This window comes from Chrysemys picta, chromosome 5 (assembly GCF_011386835.1).
Source record: "Chrysemys picta bellii isolate R12L10 chromosome 5, ASM1138683v2, whole genome shotgun sequence".
Lineage (NCBI taxonomy): Eukaryota > Metazoa > Chordata > Testudines > Emydidae > Chrysemys > Chrysemys picta.
Window position 1 is genome coordinate 93155683 of NC_088795.1, and position 18854 is coordinate 93174536.

General features: G+C 40.0%; 1 protein-coding gene across 8 annotated transcripts in view; it reads right to left on the minus strand.

Annotated features, from left to right (window-relative positions):
* DCUN1D4 (defective in cullin neddylation 1 domain containing 4) overlaps nt 1-18854 on the minus strand; it is a 68455-nt gene that overhangs the window by 24308 nt on the left and 25293 nt on the right. For 5 of the 8 annotated variants that reach the window (XM_005299078.5, XM_065598056.1, XM_024101454.3 and 2 more), the window contains one exon: nt 5553-5667. In XM_005299078.5, the coding sequence (XP_005299135.3) occupies nt 5553-5667 (115 nt within the window). Of the gene's footprint in view, nt 1-5537; nt 5668-18854 lie in introns of all 8 variants that reach the window. The other 3 variants (XM_042841881.2, XM_042841882.2, XM_042841883.2) reach the window with 1 other exon arrangement.

Consider the following 18854-nt stretch of genomic DNA (forward strand, 5'->3'; position numbering starts at 1 on the left):
AACGTTGAGGACTGTACAGTTGAGGTTTGGGACGCTGTCGGCTTTCATTTTTCCATCCGCTGTCTTTTCTGCTGAGGTTCGTAATGTCTCTGGTGTGGAGGGAACTGGGTCCGTTAGAATCTTTCTTTTGTCTGCGATTTGCCGTACTTCCTTTTCTGTGCAGGCATGTAGATCCCTAAGCAGTGCAACGTGGCTCTTGAGTCCTTCAATGTGTGGAGTGAAGAATCTGTCTTCTCCGCAAAGCGTTCAGATCCTTCAAACGGAAGGTCCTCCACAGTTGTTTGGACTTCTCTTGGGAGACTGGAAAGGTGAAGCCCCAAAACTCTCATTACTAACACCATTGATATGGAGCAGGCAGCTGCATCTGTGGTGTCTAATGTGATTTCTAGTACTGTCCTTGCCAGAAGCTGGCCTTAGGCAACGATGGCTTGGTACTCCTCTCTTTGATCATTTGGGAGATGTTCAATAAAGGCATTAAATTTCCCATAATTGATGTGATTATATTTCGCCATCAAGGCCTGATAATTTGCATATTTTTTGTCTGCTCGTTTGCATGTTGGCGTTATCATGGCTGTCGTTTGCCAAATGATTTTGGCTAGGTCTAGGAAGTCCTCGTTGACCGGGAGTGCAATACAAGCTAAAGAGGACGTATGCAGGATGTCCAGCAGCTTGTGTTGCAACCTCTTCACTTCAAGGGGGATGTGAAGTGAGTCCGCCACTCTCCTGGTAAGGTCCTGAAATTGTTTGAAGTTGTCTGTCTGCCATAGTTGGTGGAGGGGGCATTATGGCTTCATCTGGAGAGGATGATGAAATGTTTGTTGCTGAAGTGATTTCTTATCCAGCCTTGCCTCCTGGTCCTCAAAGGTCTCCTCTTGAGGATCTGGGGTCTAGAAAGGGAAGCTGAGGGAGATTGCATTCCTCTATCTCTATGGGAGACACTCAAGGTCCTAGAGAACTGGTGTCTGTAGGATACCCATGGGAAAAAAATTGCCTAGGGAGGTTCTCGGATCTCCATCATTGGAGATTTTTAAGAATAGGTTAGACAAACACCTGTCAGGAATGGTCTAGATCAGGGGTTCTCAAACTGGGGGTCGTGACCCCTCAAGGGGTCGCGAGGTTATTACATGGGGGGGTCGCGAGCTGTCAGCCTCCACCCCCAAACCCCGCTTTGCCTCCAGCATTTATAATAGTGTTAAAAACAAAACAAAAAAAAGTGTTTTTAAATTTGTAAGGGGGGGGGTCACACTCATAGGTTTGCTGTGTGAAAGGGGTCACCAATAAAAAAGTTTGAGAAACACTGGTCTAGATAATACTTAGGTCTGCCATGAGTGCAGGGGACTGACTAGATGACCTCTCGAGGTCCCTTCCAGTTCTATGATTCTATGAGTCCCAATACAGCCATTGGGGTGGTACAAAGGGCATGGGTGGTGGTGCCCAAGGGTGTCCATACCAAGTGGTTGGGCCTTGTCTGTCCTGTCAGTATTGTGTTTCTAGGTGATATGTCTCTTGACAATGCTCTGGGAAGCTTTGCACTGAGACAGAAGATAAGTGATCATCATCACCCTCTTCTTCTTCGCTCAACAGAGGTGGAGATGATAAAGAGGGCGGTGGTGAGTATCTCGGTACCACAGGGTATTCCAGAGCCCGAGATGTGGTTGGTACCACTACATTGGTACCGAGTAGTAGGGATTCCAGTGTTTCGGAGGCCAAGAGGTCCTCGGAGAAATGGAATTCCTGCAGTACTGTGGTGGTAATCAGTCTGTCTCGAGTGGCCCATCGGTGATAAGGAAGTTAGTGGTATTTGTAATTTTCTATGCCCCAGCCCTGAGCCCTCTCATACTCCAAACCCCTCAGCCCCACCCCCGCCACATGAATTTTGTTATGTGTACCAGTATGGAGGTGATGTGTCACACATCACCTCCATATTGGTGCACATAACAAAATTCATTCCACACACGGGTGGGAAAAATTAGAGGGAATACTGCTACTGACCTTCCTCAGCACCCCGGATTTGCTCGAGCTACCAGATGCAAAGTGACATTCTCTTGTTGCACTTTTAGGAATTACTTCAGCTTGCCACGCGATCTGTATTTCTTTCTATAGAATCTGTCAGAAGCCAGGGTTGTAAATCTACTTTTCCAGTGATTCTGAATAGCCTCGAGTCCCTCAAGAAGTTGCCTACTGTAGCACTAAAAGAATGACATTTATTTGAGCATCTGATCTCAGTGAGCAAGATTCCACTATATGTACATGAAACAGATTCAGCTCCTACTATCATTTTCAGGGGGAAGCCTTTAGTCTATAGGATTTTTAGGCTGAGGGACTATCTTTATAATATTATTGCCACTGTTAGCATTGCTTGTGAAATACATGGATGGTGTCAAACAAGACCTCATAATTTTATGTTATTTTATTTGTTTTTGTTATTGTGCTGATGCCACCTGAGAGCTTTCATACCCAGGGTTGAGGTGATGCTATCCTGTAGCTCTGATTCAGGCAGCTGATCTTCCTCCCCTACGCAGGAAGAAATCCCCCTTTTTTGTGTGCATATACATGTGCACCCGATAATTAGCATGTCTGTAATCTGTTCTTTTCTGCATTAATCTGTCATGCTACACTCCATGGTGAGCAGGGGAAAAAGACACTGAGGATTATCCACCATGCTGCATTCTGAAGACAAGCAAGGGACCAGCACTGGCTTAATTTAATATCCACTTTGGGAGTTTGTCCCTATGAACAGACTTCAGAGGAGAGATTAAAATTGGACTCAGATATGGCTCCAAAATATTTTAAGTGGCTAGCAACCTCCTTGCCTTAAGAGAGGCTGGGCTTCTTGTCTTTCCCATCCTCTATATGGGATCTTTCTGCATCTTTTATGGAACGTAATGGCATTCAAGAATAGGCTCCCCAGAGACTCTAGTTTTTATTGTATGGAGTCTATATGGGCCAGATAGGTCTGTTTACCCTAGAGACTTTAGTCTGGGATATCAATAAGGAACACCAGAAGGTTTGTTACCAGGATGGCAACGGGGTAGTAAACTTGGCCCAAAGTTACTATACTCTCCAGGGCTGTCTCCAGTGCCCTCCATCTGCAACTTGAGTGGAGACAGAGGGGCAGAAGGCAGCTGAGTTCCACAGTGAGCTCTAGGCAATGAGGAACAATTTTCCACCTAACACCGCTCTTCTGGCATTACTCCTGACGGACAGAGTGAGGGAAGGGGCTTTTTGCTCCTGGAGCCAATCCTGCCTGCCTCCTTTCCTGCTTGGGAAAAAGGAGGGGGAGAGAGGCAAGGCAAACCCACCTAGACTTGTGCTGGGGGCAAAAGGAACAGGACTGAACTGTGTGACAGAGAACACTGAGCTCCCCAATGAGATCTTTGGTAAAGAGTGTGTAAAAGCAGGAGAGACAGGTCTTCCCTTTGCCTCTCAGCATAACTTGCTCCCTGAAGCCTGCAGGGGCAACAGACCCTACCACAAACACCTCAGAAGGCAAAACACAGACAATGGAAATCGTTCCTCAAAAGACAGACGTAGTCCTGGGACACAGCTGGGAATTATCGACAAATTAGTCAGTCACATTTTTATAGTCAGAAATATGAACTAAAAGATGAAATTTTCCTCAGAAAAGCTTGGAAGCAGGGAGGTCTGGCTGAGCCACTGGTGGCTGTGGGTGCAGATAAAACTGGAAGGAACTTCAAGAATGGGACATTCCCCTGCTGCCAGTGAATGACAGGTCTGATTCTACCCCAAAGCTAAAAGCCGACTGAAATACATTTGCAGAGTTTAAGATGAAAAGAGCTATTTGTTACACATCTAAATGTGGAGAGACACAATGAAGACCCTTAAAATTACACCTGCAGAATATTTTTAACTTCTTTACTTGTATAACACACACACTAGCACTACCTTAGATTATTAAAACAGAAAAATGTTAGTAAACAAATAGTAAAAAGCTAATTACATTTCTATTTGCACTAAGGTCAGTTTCCTTTGTTTCCAGACAGCACTGCTTTCTGGATCTCATGTACTGTCTCAATGTTTTGGCAAAGGAAATGTTCAATATAAAAATTTTTATTAGGTTTTGTGAAAAAGAAGTATTGTTTCTGGTCTCACTTCATTATTTTATTTGCTATTTATATGTGTACATTTGCCACATTCTTATAGATATGTTGTAATATTCCTTGTGCATCCTGTTTTACTTTTTAAATTTTATTATTTCTGAAAATTGGTAAAAAAACTGTTTTAAAAAAAAGACATATATATTGCTTTTTGTTCTTGTTAGTACTGCATAGCCAACAAAGCAAAGAAAAGGGGAGCTGGATTCTATTCCCTTCATCAGCATCAACAGATTTATTTTAATAAGTTCCAAGTCACTTACACTTGTGCAACCCCATTAAACACAATGGAATTGCCCAGACATAATTAGGGGCCTAATTTGGCTTGGAGAACCTTTATTACTAGTGACAGTGAACAAAATGGAAAGAACCCAGTCTGAATAAGATATTATGCTGAGATTCCAGGCTGGCAATTAGAAAAAAATCTTTTTACATTTGAGGACATTTATTATGGGTACATTTACTTTTTGAGCCACTTATTATATAGTAGAGCATCCTAGCACAAGCCCCATTCTCTAGCTACTATGCACACACACACTCAAAAGTTCTTAGTTTAAACAGGCAAGACAAAGGAAGTATTCTACCCATTTTTACAGTTGGGAAACTGGAGCACAGAAATTAAGCTACCTTTCCCAAGGTCACACAAGAAGTCTATAGCAAAACCAGGAATTGAACTCAGATCTTGAGTCCCAATCTAGTGTCATAATCACAAAGCCATCCTTCCTCATTCAGGCACAGGCATAGAACATAAGAACGGCCGTACCGGGTCAGACCAAAGGTCCATCTAGACCAGTATCCTGTCTACCGACTGGCCAATGCAGGTGCCCCAGAGGGAGTGAACCTAACAGGTAATGATCAAGTGATCTCTTTCTTGCCATCCATCTCCACCCTCTGACAAACAGAGGCTAGAGACACCATTCCTTACCCATCCTGGTTAATAGCCATTAATGGACTTAACCTCCATGAATTTATCCAGTTCTCTTTTAAACCCTGTTATAGTCCTAGCCTTAACAACCTCCTCAGGCAAGGAGTTTCACAAGTTGACTGTGCGCTGCGTGAAGAAAAACTTCCTTTTATTTGTTTTAAACCTGCTGCCTATTAATTTCATTTGGTGGCCCCTGTATTATGGAAATAAGCAAATAACTTTTTCTTATCTACTTTCTCCACATCACTCATGATTTTATATACCTCTACCATATCCCCCCACTTAGTCTCCTCTTTTCCAAGCTGAAAAATCCTAGCCTCTTTAATCTCTCCTCATATGGGACCCGTTCCAAACCCCTAATCATTTTAGTTGCCCTTCTCTAAACTTTTTCTAGTGCCAGTATAGATTTCCACAGTTAGTGCCATTTTTACCATTTCATAAGTGGACGATCACCCCAACTGTTAATGATGAAATAACATTATTGATTATTAGCTCACATTAAGATGACATACCCATCATGTCTACTTTTCTTAGCAGATAAATCATCTCCGGCTGCAGGTCTCCTCTTTTTCCTTGGAGGCATCACTTTGCTAAAGCAGTCTGATGAACTGCAAGATCGGAGACTTCCTATGGAGGGTATTAAAAACAAGGAATAAAAATAGTTACAGGACAGTGAAACCATGTGCATTTTTCTCAAAAAAGTAGAGACTGGTGAATTGATTCGAATAAAAGAACTGAAATGTTGAAGTTAAACAAAATTCCTCCATCTCCTTTCAAAATAAAACGCCACCCATTTTTATGTGCCACTCAACTTCCTGGTTTCTGTGAAGACGGAAAGCACTGAAAAATAATACAGGAGCAAAGACCAGTCTCTTGTACTATTTTCAATCTGTCTACTATAAATAATGGTCACAAACCTCCTGAAAAAAGAACGGGAGTACTTGTGGCACCTTAGAGACTAACAAATTTATTAGAGCATAAGCTTTCGTGGACTACAGCCCACTTCCTCGGATGCATGTAGTCCACGAAAGCTTATGCTCTAATAAATTTGTTAGTCTCTAAGGTGCCACAAGTACTCCTGTTCTTTTTGCGGATACAGACTAACACGGCTGCTACTCTGAAACCTCCTGAGAAAATCTGTTTTAGAGCCTCAGGAAGCATCCTAACTTTTACTTACTTGTCCAAACCAGAACTTTTGAGGTTTGCCCATCACTTGTCAAAATAAAGGGCTGGCCTAGTGATTAGAGCACAATACTTCTAATAGACACCCTTGTTTGATTTCTTAACCCAATTTCTTGTTCTCTGGCCCAAGAACAAGAGGTGCTCTACAGAGAGGGGCATACTTAACAGCTACTGGTAGGGAGCACCTTTGTCACTTTGCTTTGACTCTCTTAGGAGCAACAACAACTGATCCCAGAGACAGAGTTTTGTCCAACTCTCCTTAACTAGAAATAATGACCAAAGCGCAGAACCCTGAAGAAGCTGTGTATAAAACACAGGATAAAGACCAGCTGGAAGAGTCAGCACAGCTCTGAATAGTATGCAGAGAACTTAAAAAGGAAATGGAGAGAAGGCTAAGGGTAAGAAAAGGCAGAGAAGCCAAGTTAAGGTAATTGCAAGGAACTACAGAACAGGGTAGTCTTCATAGTTAGCCTTTAATTCACCTTCTGTGGAGCTCCTATGGCATCCAAGATAATTCTTAATATAGTAAAACCCCATATAATCCTCTAAATATGTTTCACTGCTTGAGGCTTCAGAAAATCCAACCATAAAACTTTCCATTTTTAGACATTACAATGGCACAGGTTGAAGGTAGGTGCCCAACTCTCATTAAAAGGCAATGGAGTTTGGTGCTTAACTGCCTTCTGTGCCATTGAAAATCTCTTCCAAGTGCTCTGAAAGCAATATAAGGAAGGAAGTTCAGATGCACAACTGAGATAACTTCATAGGATCTATTGTTTGTATTAGATTTTGCACATACATTCTTTACACATGATAGCTTCAGATGTATAATTTTTTGTGCTATTAAGTACAGAGTATGGTGTTCAAACTAATTTTGGTTTAGCTGATCGTACTCTCCTACCTATTATCCATTTGTGGTCTTGCCCTCCCATCCACACTGTTTTAGAGAAGAAGGCAGTTCTCTCCATTTCAGGAATTCTCCCTAACACTGACCTACCTATGATGTTCAAGTCTTCTTCAAACCCCCAACATTCATGTATCTTTTTTATTCAGGAAAGTACTGACTGGTCAAGCCTACGCTAAAGAGGAGTGCAAAGTGGGAAGAGGTAAAAACAAAAAAATCTCATCTATGGAAATATACAAATAATGGGTTAGGAAAAAACAAGAAAGAAAACCACAGAAAAGACAAGAAAAATAGAAGATAATATTGAAAGAAAGGGACAAGTGAAGGTGCACTGCAAATATTAAATATGTTCTCATGAAGGCGTCCAAAATAATAAATTCTTTTACTCTAGTTTTTTTTTAAAAAGAGCTCTAAAATACTAAAATTACGGTCTCAGACTTAAAATATACATTAAGGAGCTAGTTAAGCAATAAGAACTCCAAGCAGCACATTGCTGGGGACAATTGCAGCAGTACATTGCTGGTGTTGTGAGGCAAAAGATGAGAGCCCTAGTGACAGCTATTTGAGAAGAGGAACATACCTTTAAACTGAGTCAAAAGCTCCAAAATATACTTCAGTGTGCATAATACAAAATGGATTAAAGAAACTATATCATCTTATTAGTGATAAGTCCACATGAATATATCTGCTGAATTCTATTTACACAATCTTGAAATGCCTATACATTATAGAGGCTGTAATTTTTTTTATGGCCTTTTAAGTGAAGTTTTAGAGATTTTGATAGCAAGGGACTAGCCAGATAAACACTCGCACAAACTGAAAGTCTTAAGGTGACAGCAGGACTGATCAGTTGTTTAGAGAAGGACAAGAGGCGCAGATTTACAGATTCCACCACACACACACTAGAGCAGTAAAAAACAACTTAGTAAATGGAGTATGGATTCTAGGGTACCCCTAAGTTTTAATGTGACTGCCCAAAATACATGCTACTGCTAAATATAGCCATGGCCACTCCTTCCCCTCTAACTTTAGTTTAAAGACAAAGCTAATAAATTGTGCATTTTTAGGTCACTCAGGCAACAATTACTATATATAAAAATAAACATACAAATATGACTATAGGCATTTGGGTTTGATATAAAATATATACATTTATATGAAACACAGGCAGGGGCCTTGGGGTTCCTAGTAAATTGCCAAAGCAACGGTAGGGATTGCAAAATTCAATTCATGACTTTTCAGAATGTGGATGCTTAGGGGAGGAGAAGTGAGATAATACTGGTCCTACAATGGAGGGAGGGGAGAACACTATGTATTCTTATAATTCATAGGTTTCAAGGCCGGAATTGACCATTATGGTCATCTTGTCAGACCTCCTGAATAAAAGAGATCAAAGAATTTAACTCAAGAATTCCTGCATCAAGCCCAGAACTATCATATCCCAGATAAACTGTTCCAATGGCTTATTACCCTAATTTAAAATTTTGCACTTTATTCCTAGTTTGAATTTGTCAACATTCAGATTTATAGCCACTGAGTGAAAGGGAAGAACAGTAGAGGGCACAGAAGTTATAAAGTGACTATTTTTTAAAAAAGAAAGACAGGCAGACACCTGAAAGAGGAATATATTTTCAAATATTGTTCCAAGAAGTATAAGTCTTCTGCGTATGTTATTTATGATTTTACTGTTTCCATTCTAATTAAATCTTTTGTTGCACTTTTAATTGCTGAATGATGGCCTACAAACTAAAACCACAGTACAGAAGTATCATTTATTTTAAAAATGATACATTTACACAGCTGTTATTAAATACTTCTTTGTAATGAAAATTCACAAAGAAACAAGATATAGCTATCAGAGTAGCAGCCGTGTTAGTCTGTATCCGCAAAAAGAAGAACAGGAGGACTTGTGGCACCTTAGAGACTAACTAATAAATTTGTTAGTCTCTAAGGTGCCACAAGTCCTCCTGTTCTTCTTTTTGAAGATATAGCTATGTTGTGTGCCCATCTGAATGTAAAGATTGTTAGTTCTTTAAAGGCAATTTCTAACAGGTTTGTTAGCTCAGTATTGGTTTAATATGAATATTTTCTGCACAGATTTTACTAGGAGATCATTTTATTTTAAGATAATTTCTATCTCCAACTTTTCCTGACTAATAATCAGTTACAGGTCTGCTCACCTACAAATGCACACCCACAGCTCCCATTGTCTTCAATAGGAGTTGCTTGAGACTGACAGAAAATTTACTTACATATAACTGCTTCTCTGTGTGAAAGTGAAATGAATTATATTAAAGAAATAGAATGAATTAAAGAATGCTGTATGTACCTTTAAGTAGAAATGAGAAATGCTGCAAGCCAGGGGGGCAGAAAAGCAGACATTAACTGCTTAACTTGCCACTTAAGGGCAATTGGTGAAGCATTAGTCTTAGATCGAAAAGAGTTAACAAGGAAGCAGGATATGCATATTGTGCTCCATGCATATTTTACAATTTTGCTCTCTCTGTCCCTTTGTTTAGTTCGCACCCTTTTATCTGTATAAATAAGACTGTTTGAATCTTGCATGAAGGCTCACATTATCTGAATGTATTAGCAGAGCGCTGTGCTAATAAAACAGAGTGGTCTGACAAACTATGAGTCCTGAGTCTAACTTTGACAATTTGGAGGTTCCACCGAGATGGCAACCGTCTTCACTGGGGCTGTGTGATTCCTGACCGTTTTTGTAGGACGACCGTGGTAGCCGGCACCTGGGCATTTGGCCCGAGCAGTCCTCCTCCTGAACGGAAGGGTGCACGACCACAGTGAGGTCTACGCCATTGAACCTGTTGGTTCCCACTCTGTTCTGGTTGGGATCCCGGGATCTGACATCAGGAATCTGGTCAGGTAATTATTTCTGTGTTTTGTCCGGACTGAGGACTGTCCTGTCTCTGTGTCTATCTGTCCTCCTGTGGAGTGTTTGAGTCTGGGTGCCATCTCCGTCCGGGGATCGGCCGACCAAGGGGTTCCTGTCCCCGAGGTCTGAGTGAGTGAAATCTGCACAATCGCAGCCGCACCACACCTTGGGTAAAACTCTTGGTGTGAAAGCAAGGGCGATTGAGTCAGTAGCCTGTGGGCTCCTTTTGTGTGTTGCACCGGGCATCGCTCTGACGAACCCGAATTTCCTTCTTGTGTGATTGGTGTGTGTAAAGTCCTCCTGTATTGGTAACCAGACGTCTAAGTCAGGACAGTTCCCTAAAGGAACGCTGGCTCAGTTTTAGGAAGGGTCCGGACTCCTGTAAATTTCTGGAAAAATGGTCTAGGCTAACTCAGGGAGATCCCAAAACTCAGTGGCCACTGTTAAAACCTTGGAACAAGGACCGAGTGGACATCTTAAAAAAACAAACTCGGCCAGCCTAAAACTAAATTGGCTAAAGGAGAGGTTAATTGTTTCATGCAGTGGTGGGAAGAGGCAAATCGTAGGTGGACAAAATCAAAACTCGCCTCTCTCAAATATTCAAATAATAAATTAAAAGCTTTATTAAAAGACTCCTCTCCCACCACCAGACTGAGCGCTCCCCTTCACCCTGTTCTCTGACAAAAAAAACCAACAACCCCGGATCGATCCCAACTCCCTTCATACTCCCCTCTCATTGTAAAAAGGATAAAATGCCCCTTGTTCTGTTCCCCTTCGTTGTCTGCCTCAGAAACTGATTCTTTAGTGTTCCATTACCAATTCAGCAAGGAGGGTGGGCTCCTCAACTAGCCCCCACCCTTCCTGGGCCCTTTCCTTAAGCATTTCTTTCAAATTTGTGAAATGACCACAATATCACTCACAAAAATGGTTCATTGGAAAAAGCGGGATTGGGCCCAGACAAGCAGGCAAGCAACAGATAAAAAAAAAAAAAAAAAACAGGTTGGAAGCCCTAAGGGCATAGTGTCAGGAGTAAGTGCAAGTATGAACCCCTGGAACAATACTTAAAACGGTGAAATCTGAGTTGATAAAGGTGTCATTTTGGGAAATAAACAAGTGATTTAAGGAAAGAGAGTGAAAAGTTAACTCTACAGAGGCTGGAGAGAATTAAACAGTTAAACTTTGTGATCTAATTAAAATCATTTGATTATGGACAATTGAGTCAAATTTGCTAAAAGAACATGGGGGGGGTTCTATTGGAACTTAACTGCCCCAAATGTATAAAGGTAATGTAATCTATGTACAGCTATGTAAAAACAAAAGCAGTGTAAGAGGGATGTTAAGGGAGAGAAAATGTGTATGTATCCGTCTGTCTGTGGGAATATGTGAGGTTTGTAAAACTCCTGTTTTGTAAGTTTAAGATAAATTGGTTTTGTTTTGTTTATAATTCTACTAAAAATCCATTTGACTCTTTTAATTCAAAGTTGCAAAACTGACAGACCTTTTTGCCAGACACAGGTAATCAGAGTTGGTTGACTTTGAGATTTGGTATTTAACCCTTAAGGGGTAACTTGATTCTTTACAAAATTTAAATGTTTTCAAATACAGACCAAGTCATGACTGCAGCAGGACAGTCAAAATCAGAAAAATAGGGAGAGATTCTGGATTCTGTTTGTTTGTTTGTTTTTGTAACAAAATAGCAAATGAAAGCTGTAGGAAAAGAATAAAGACAGTGGCCCTCTGAAGCAACAGCAGGGGTGAGGTGCACAAAACAAAAAGAAGCAAAGTTAGAAACACTGAGCCTTAAAATGGCTCTGTGTAATCAGACTGTCACTTTGATAAGGGTACATAAAACTCTGTAAGAACAAAAGAAACAGTTACACCCTATGTAAAAATTAATATGGCTAATGTTTTAAAAGTTAAAGTATAGAAGGAATGTGCAGAAGTGTGCAGTGTATATTATAGAGGGGGTAAAAGAAATGCAAAAGAAACATGCTACTTAATTAAAATCCTATTAGGGCTCTAAAGGAGCCACAATAGACTGTGTTTTCTTTTTCAGATCTGTGTGTTTTGGAAGCAAGAGTTAAAAGTAATCAAAATTCTGGTAAAAGTTGATTGTGTTCCTTTTAAGACAGAGTCTCTGAGCTCTGCTAATGGTTTTGAATCCAAAAGCCAAGCCTGTGATGATGCAAATTATCTAACTGATAAAGGAAGTGAGAGAACTGCCAGCACAAAGAAGTTGCAGATAAAGAACATACCTGGTCAGCAAACAAATTGTCTAAATAAAAGGCACGGTATAACAAAATACCTTTAATTAAAATAAATTTAATGTTAATAAGTACCCCTGTAACAATGCATAATGTGTATGATTTGTTGGGGATAAAAGAAATCCTTTATGGTAATGATGCTTTTCAGCTGTTACCTGTGAACAAACTTAAAGCTTAATACAGCAGGAAAGACATTGTAACCTTGGTCTGCTGTAAAGGGAAAACTGAGGTACACCACCTCATGGATTTAATGACTGAACAGTGGGATAATTTCCCCATAACTCTTAAAAGATAGAAGCCATTAAAACCTGGCCTGCCTATAGAACAAAAACACAGGAAAATATAGAGGTAATTCCTCTTGTTTTGCATGCAATCAGCAAGGGTATTTGTAAAAGAAAGGAATATTTTAAGCAATAATGAATGCCACCCCAAAAGGGGTAGAAAAAATGTTATTTTTGTCTTTCAGAAAAAGCTAATATCAGCTACAGGACAACCTAATAAGAAACAAATAAAAGTGGGTATGCTTATCCATCCATGCCTGTTGCTCCAAAGCCCTGTAGTAAAGACATCTCACTAGGATCCTGTATGTGGGATAAAATGAATAATGAGACCAAAGTACTGTATAATGGGCTATGTGTATGTGTTAATTCTTGGGGGGGGAAAGTGTTTTAAAAGAATGGAAGTGTTAGCAACCTTCCAATAGACAAATGTAAATGTAATGTAAGTAATGTGTTTACAAAAGGTAAAAAGGTAACAGTTCCTAAAACAAACAAAAGGGCAATGTGGGAAACCGAACCATTCATATTATACATGCAAATGGCAACATGTTAAGAATTGCCACTGCAGAAAGACATAACAGCTTACCATTGGTATAACATATTTTCTGAATGGTCTCCCACAACTACTGGCGTACTAATGTTACTAACCCTAATTGTTTTTTATTTTAAATTGTATGTGTTTAATTGTAACGTTTGAAATGTGCTGTTGGATAAAACAAATGTATGCAAAGCTAGAGCCACAGGCCCAAATCACCTCCCAGTATTTTCTATTATGTGGACTAAATAAGAAGTGACACTGGCGATTAATAATCTTAGTGTCAAAAGGGGGATATGTAGGAGCAGGATCTTATAATGTCCCATAAGAATTAATGTATGATTTGATTTCATCCCTGTCAGCCACCCTTTTTGAATAGCAGAAAGGAATGACAGACCAGAACAATCCTTATGACTGATTATGGTCACCCTTTTGTTTTAGAATAAGTTATAATGTCTACTATGGTTTCCTATATGTATTACAAAGTAGGCCTCTAGTTAAATATACATTTCTTTGTTTTAAGGTTTAGTAAGTAAGAAACAGGATTCTCTATTGTGTCTATGTTAAGTAGATTAGAGGAACATTGAAGGCCTGGGTCTCAGTGTAAATTGTCTTGATTATTGATTGTAAAACTTAGCAAGGTTTAATTTGCAATGCCTTTTTGCTCCATATAAAATACTACTGTTTGTATTCCCAATCTGTGTGAATAAGGAATGTATGCATCAGGAAAAGATAAGGTGTGAAGGCCATTGTTATAGCCAGAGTCAAGGAAGAAGAAGTAAAGAGACTTAAAGGACATCAAAGAATCATCAGGTACTGCTTACTATCCAGATGGCTGTTAAACTGTCTGGCATCACAGCGTGCATACATGCTTCGCAGTGTAAGAAGGCACCCCCCAGCAAACCAATCACCTCAGGACCACGCAGAGTCAATTTTGACTCCAGAAGAAGACGTAGAGGAACAGCCTGCAATACCTTACCATCTACGCTCTCGTAAGGGTTGCCAGAAGCAGACGAGGACCTAAAGCAAGGCCCAAAAAGAAGCAGTAGTGAGCCTAGCGCCTGCTGCCTGGTGGATGTAAAACCATGACTGCGGTTCCCTCCGTTGAGGTTGTCAGAACCGGAAGGGCCTTGCCTCCAACATGAGCCTCTGGTGGCGCCTGTTCCTCGGCTGCTGGTGTCTTAAGGTCTGGGGAGTCCACAATGACAATTCTTTTATCCAGCAGCAAGTGTGGATAGCTCAGACTCTTAATATTTCTAATTGCTGGGTCTGCAGCCACATCCCAGCCCACTCTCAAGCTGGTGTTCCTGTCCTGGCAATCCCACTCAATTCCCCAGACCTCACTGGAGGACCTCGTCCGTTTAACAAAACATGGAACAATAATGACACTTGGGAAGCAGTGGGAATAAATGTATCTAAATGGATAAGTGTGGTGGAGGGAAAAGGTCATTGGTGTTGGGTGTGTAATGGGACAGGGCTGAATCTGGGAAAAAGTCATTGCCTTCAGCATATTGTGGCCAATGGTGTATGGGATTATTCGAACAAAACTAAAGAGTGGCGGGCCGGGTATGGGGATATAAATTTTTTCTCGACCTGGGATCAAACAGAAAAATCAATCTCCTGTTCCCCCTACAGTAATCTTAGTGAAAACAATACAATCTTTCAATGCCATGCAAATAACACCACTCCTCGTAAGGAGAATTACCCTGTGCCCTTTGGAGGATATTACTCCTCCTTTGTAGGCACCTATGTGACAAATGGGTGCAACCGACCCTTCCCAGCCTTAATAGGCTATTATTGGGTTTGTGGGACCAAAGCTTATACTGTGTTACCAGCTAACTGGTCAGGTATCTGTTATCCCGCCCGACTCTTCCCACAATTCCGAGTGCTAGGGTCCTTCCCACGAGAACGCCTTCGTAATTTCAGGTGAAGAAGAAGGGACTTATCAGATGCCCAATGGTATGTAAATAACATAAGCCCCTTGACCTGGGAAGAGGCCATTGGCAGTTCCCTTATCCCACTTGGGGGAGTAATACACCATGCAAAAAGGCTCCTAAGGTTACAAGCAGTAGTTGAAATAATGGCAAATGAAACCGGAGAGAGTTTAAAGACCCTGGCCAAAGAAACAGGGGCGATCCGACAGATGGCCCTCCAAAACCGTCAGGCATTGGACATAGTGCTGGCGGCCAAAGGAGGGACCTGTGCTCTCATTGGAAAAGAATGTTGTGTGTTCATACCTGACGACACCAATGAGGTAATAGATCGTGCTAGTCACTTAGAACAAATTGCATATCTTCCCCATGAAGAGCCAAGTTCTTTATGGAAGTGGCTAAGTAACCCATTCAATTTCTCTGGCATAGGAAACTGGTTGTTTCAGGGAGCCCTGACTATCCTGTGTGGAATCCTAATTATTTTTGTATGTTTTCAGTTAATCTCCTGTTGTATCCAGAATTATGTAAGGTATGCCACCAAGGTGACTGCCCCAAAACAGAGTGCTAATATGATGATGTTAAATATCACTGATGAACCAAGAGATAAAGAACTATTAATATGTGGAACCCAGTAATTGTTGGTCTTTGCGTAAGCTTGACCAAAAGGAGGGATTGTGAAAGTGAAATGAATTATATTAAAGAAATAGAATGAATTAAAGAATGCTGTATGTACCTTTAAGTAGAAATGAGAAATGCTGCAAGCCAGGGGGGCAGAAAAGCAGACATTAACTGCTTAACTTGCCACTTAAGGGCAATTGGTGAAGCATTAGTCTTAGATCGAAAAGAGTTAACAAGGAAGCAGGATATGCATATTGTGCTCCATGCATATTTTACAATTTTGCTCTCTCTGTCCCTTTGTTTAGTTCGCACCCTTTTATCTGTATAAATAAGACTGTTTGAATCTTGCATGAAGGCTCACATTATCTGAATGTATTAGCAGAGCGCTGTGCTAATAAAACAGAGTGGTCTGACAAACTATGAGTCCTGAGTCTAACTTTGACATCTGCAAATATCATCTTGAACATAGGAAAAGAAAGACCTCCTAGTTCATCAAGTCTAATTCCTTGCTATCACAGGCAACCCCATCATATGATTCTATTCATAAACATATCCAGCTCCATTTTAACACTAGTTAGTTTGTTTGCCTCTTCCCTCCGCACCATTAGAAGGCTGTCCCAGAAACTCTTGCCTCTGAGAGTTAAAAACTGCTCAAGACTGGCAGTTCTTAATGGCTTTTGACACTTAAAGGTAACATTTGCAAGGAAGATACCCCAAATGTCTGTCATGTGCCATCACCACCCAAGAACAGCCAACTACTAATGTTGCTTGCCAAATAGTCCCTTCAGTTCCTTCACCTGTGCAGGAGATTAAAGTTCCCAGAAAAAAAAAAGCCAACTCAAGATGATCAGCCTCGCATCTAAACACACCCCAGAGAAAAATGAAAAACAAGGTATGAGGTTAAAAAATGAGTGTGGTAAACCTCTCACCCAAGGGAAAGTGGGCAAGTAAATGAGAATCTGCAAAGGATGTCTTCAGAAAAGCAGAATTACAGATATATAATTTTTACTTTCATCTGTGCAAATCCTTACACTCATGGAGACCAAGCAACTTGAGGAATGTTCAAAAATAAAATAAATGCAAAGTTTCAGCGAGCAATAACAACAAAACTAATGCCAATGCTGATAACAAGCAAGGTGTTTTATGTTTTTAAAAACTAGATGAGAACACTAAGACACCCACCTAAACATGAAATACAATGTACAAGCCTGTAGAATGAGACCACAAGTGCAGGAAAAAACATGTAAAAGGCCAAATGAAAATAAGGAATATTCAAAAGACATCTTTGTTTATTTTGGAAGGAGAGAGTTTGGATTTCCCTACATTGGATTCCATGCTCCAGAAAAGTTTCAGACCCCTGCAAATTCTCTTCAGGAGATCAAATTCATGCAATAAGAGTGTGTGGAGACAAAATAATATTGTTGTTTTACAGGTGCCTGCAACAGACCCATTGCTAATATGGGGAGTGATGTAGCTTTGCCTTTGATCAAGGAAACTTTGTGCATTTGTCATCTAGTTTTAGAATAGCCATAATACGAAATGTACACTCACATTCTTTTAGAGAGAGTGGATAAAAATCTTGATTTTAACACACAGCTTAAATTAAAAAACTCACTGTTAGTTTACTTTCTTCGCATCTTGGAGTCTTAAATTGCTAAAATGATTATGTACTTCAACTTAATTGCTAGTATAATTTCAGATTTTACAGAGACATATTTAACTAAAGTACTTTCACAATTAATACTCATCTATGCTGAAAGAGACAAGTCCGGCACCTCGTTAATATCCTTACTATGAAAACTGCCACAAACTCATATGAAATTGATAAGCAAAAAGCCCATTCTATCTTTGCAATCAATACTATCTTCCAAATGTGTACATCATGAAAGCAAAAATGCTTCACTCAGGCCATACTCTCCTAGTTAGGGTTTGCAGTTTGAATTCAATGGGTCTTAGGGCCCCAAATCATTCAGGTGCTTTTGCAAATTCCATCCTTAGGAATATAACTTTAGGCTCCTACTTTTGAAAAATTTGACCTGTGTATAAATTAATTCACAATAACTTTGTTAATATACTGAACCTCTAAATAACAATGAAAAAATTAACACTGAAGTAATTTAGTTTTGCAGCAACAACGATGTTATGCCACTAAGAGAAAAGTTCTTAATAAAAATCCAATTTTAATCTGAGGCTGCACACAGTTGTGCACATGCTTAATTTTAAGCACAATGTAGTCTCTCTGAAGTCAAGGGACTATTCATGTGAGTAGAGTTATGTACCTGCTTAAGGCCCTGACCCTGCAAATATTAATTTTCAGTATCTTGTTTTTTGTCTATATCAGATTTGTAAATTTCAAATAAAACATCCCATCTGCAGTGGTATTAAGAAAAGTATTTATAATTTGGTTCATTACAAATTTTAATCTAAAACTACTACAGCAAAAGATTTCCAAATAGTTTTACAAAACCTCAACCAATGGTTGAAAAAAAATAAATAAAAATCAAGTGATTTTAAATCACTGCATCCTAAGGAGAAGGTCCACTTAGTAACAGCAATGCCCAATAGACTGGTCTCAAAAGAAACAAAATGTTGAATGGACTTTAAGGACTTTGTTTGCTCCAAAAAGTCAAAAGATTCTTGGGTTAATTAAGCATACTGTAGAGAAGGATCTTCTCTCCAAAATGGGCATGCCAGCATGGGAGAATTTTGATAGGTGAAACTCATTAAGGTAAAAAAGCACCTCAAACGCCACCAAAGAGTGGAATGTCAGAGGAGTTCACAGCACCAATTATAGCATTATGAAATTTGGGATAAGGTCAATCAAGTCATTATGCCCTGAAACGTTCTCAACTGCAGTCACTGCCACCAGGAAAGTGACATTCCATCTAAGAAACTTATGCTCACAGGAACAGAGTAGTTCAAAAAGAACTTTCATTAGATTTTTAGAAGCCTCTTTAAACAGGATGTTTCAGAAGTGCCAAAACCCCTAAGAATCTAACAACATGGGGCCATACACACTGGTATACCTTTAACTAGCTCCTGAAAGGCCTAAATAGAGCCTTACATGATGTACACTTTGTCTCCACAGAACAAACACTCTCTCAATTGCCTTAAAGATTGGGAAAGATATGCAAACCTTTTTCCACCAACACACCCACAAAAGGATGCAAAAGTATAGCAAATCTATTGGATAGAAATGACTGGCCCAT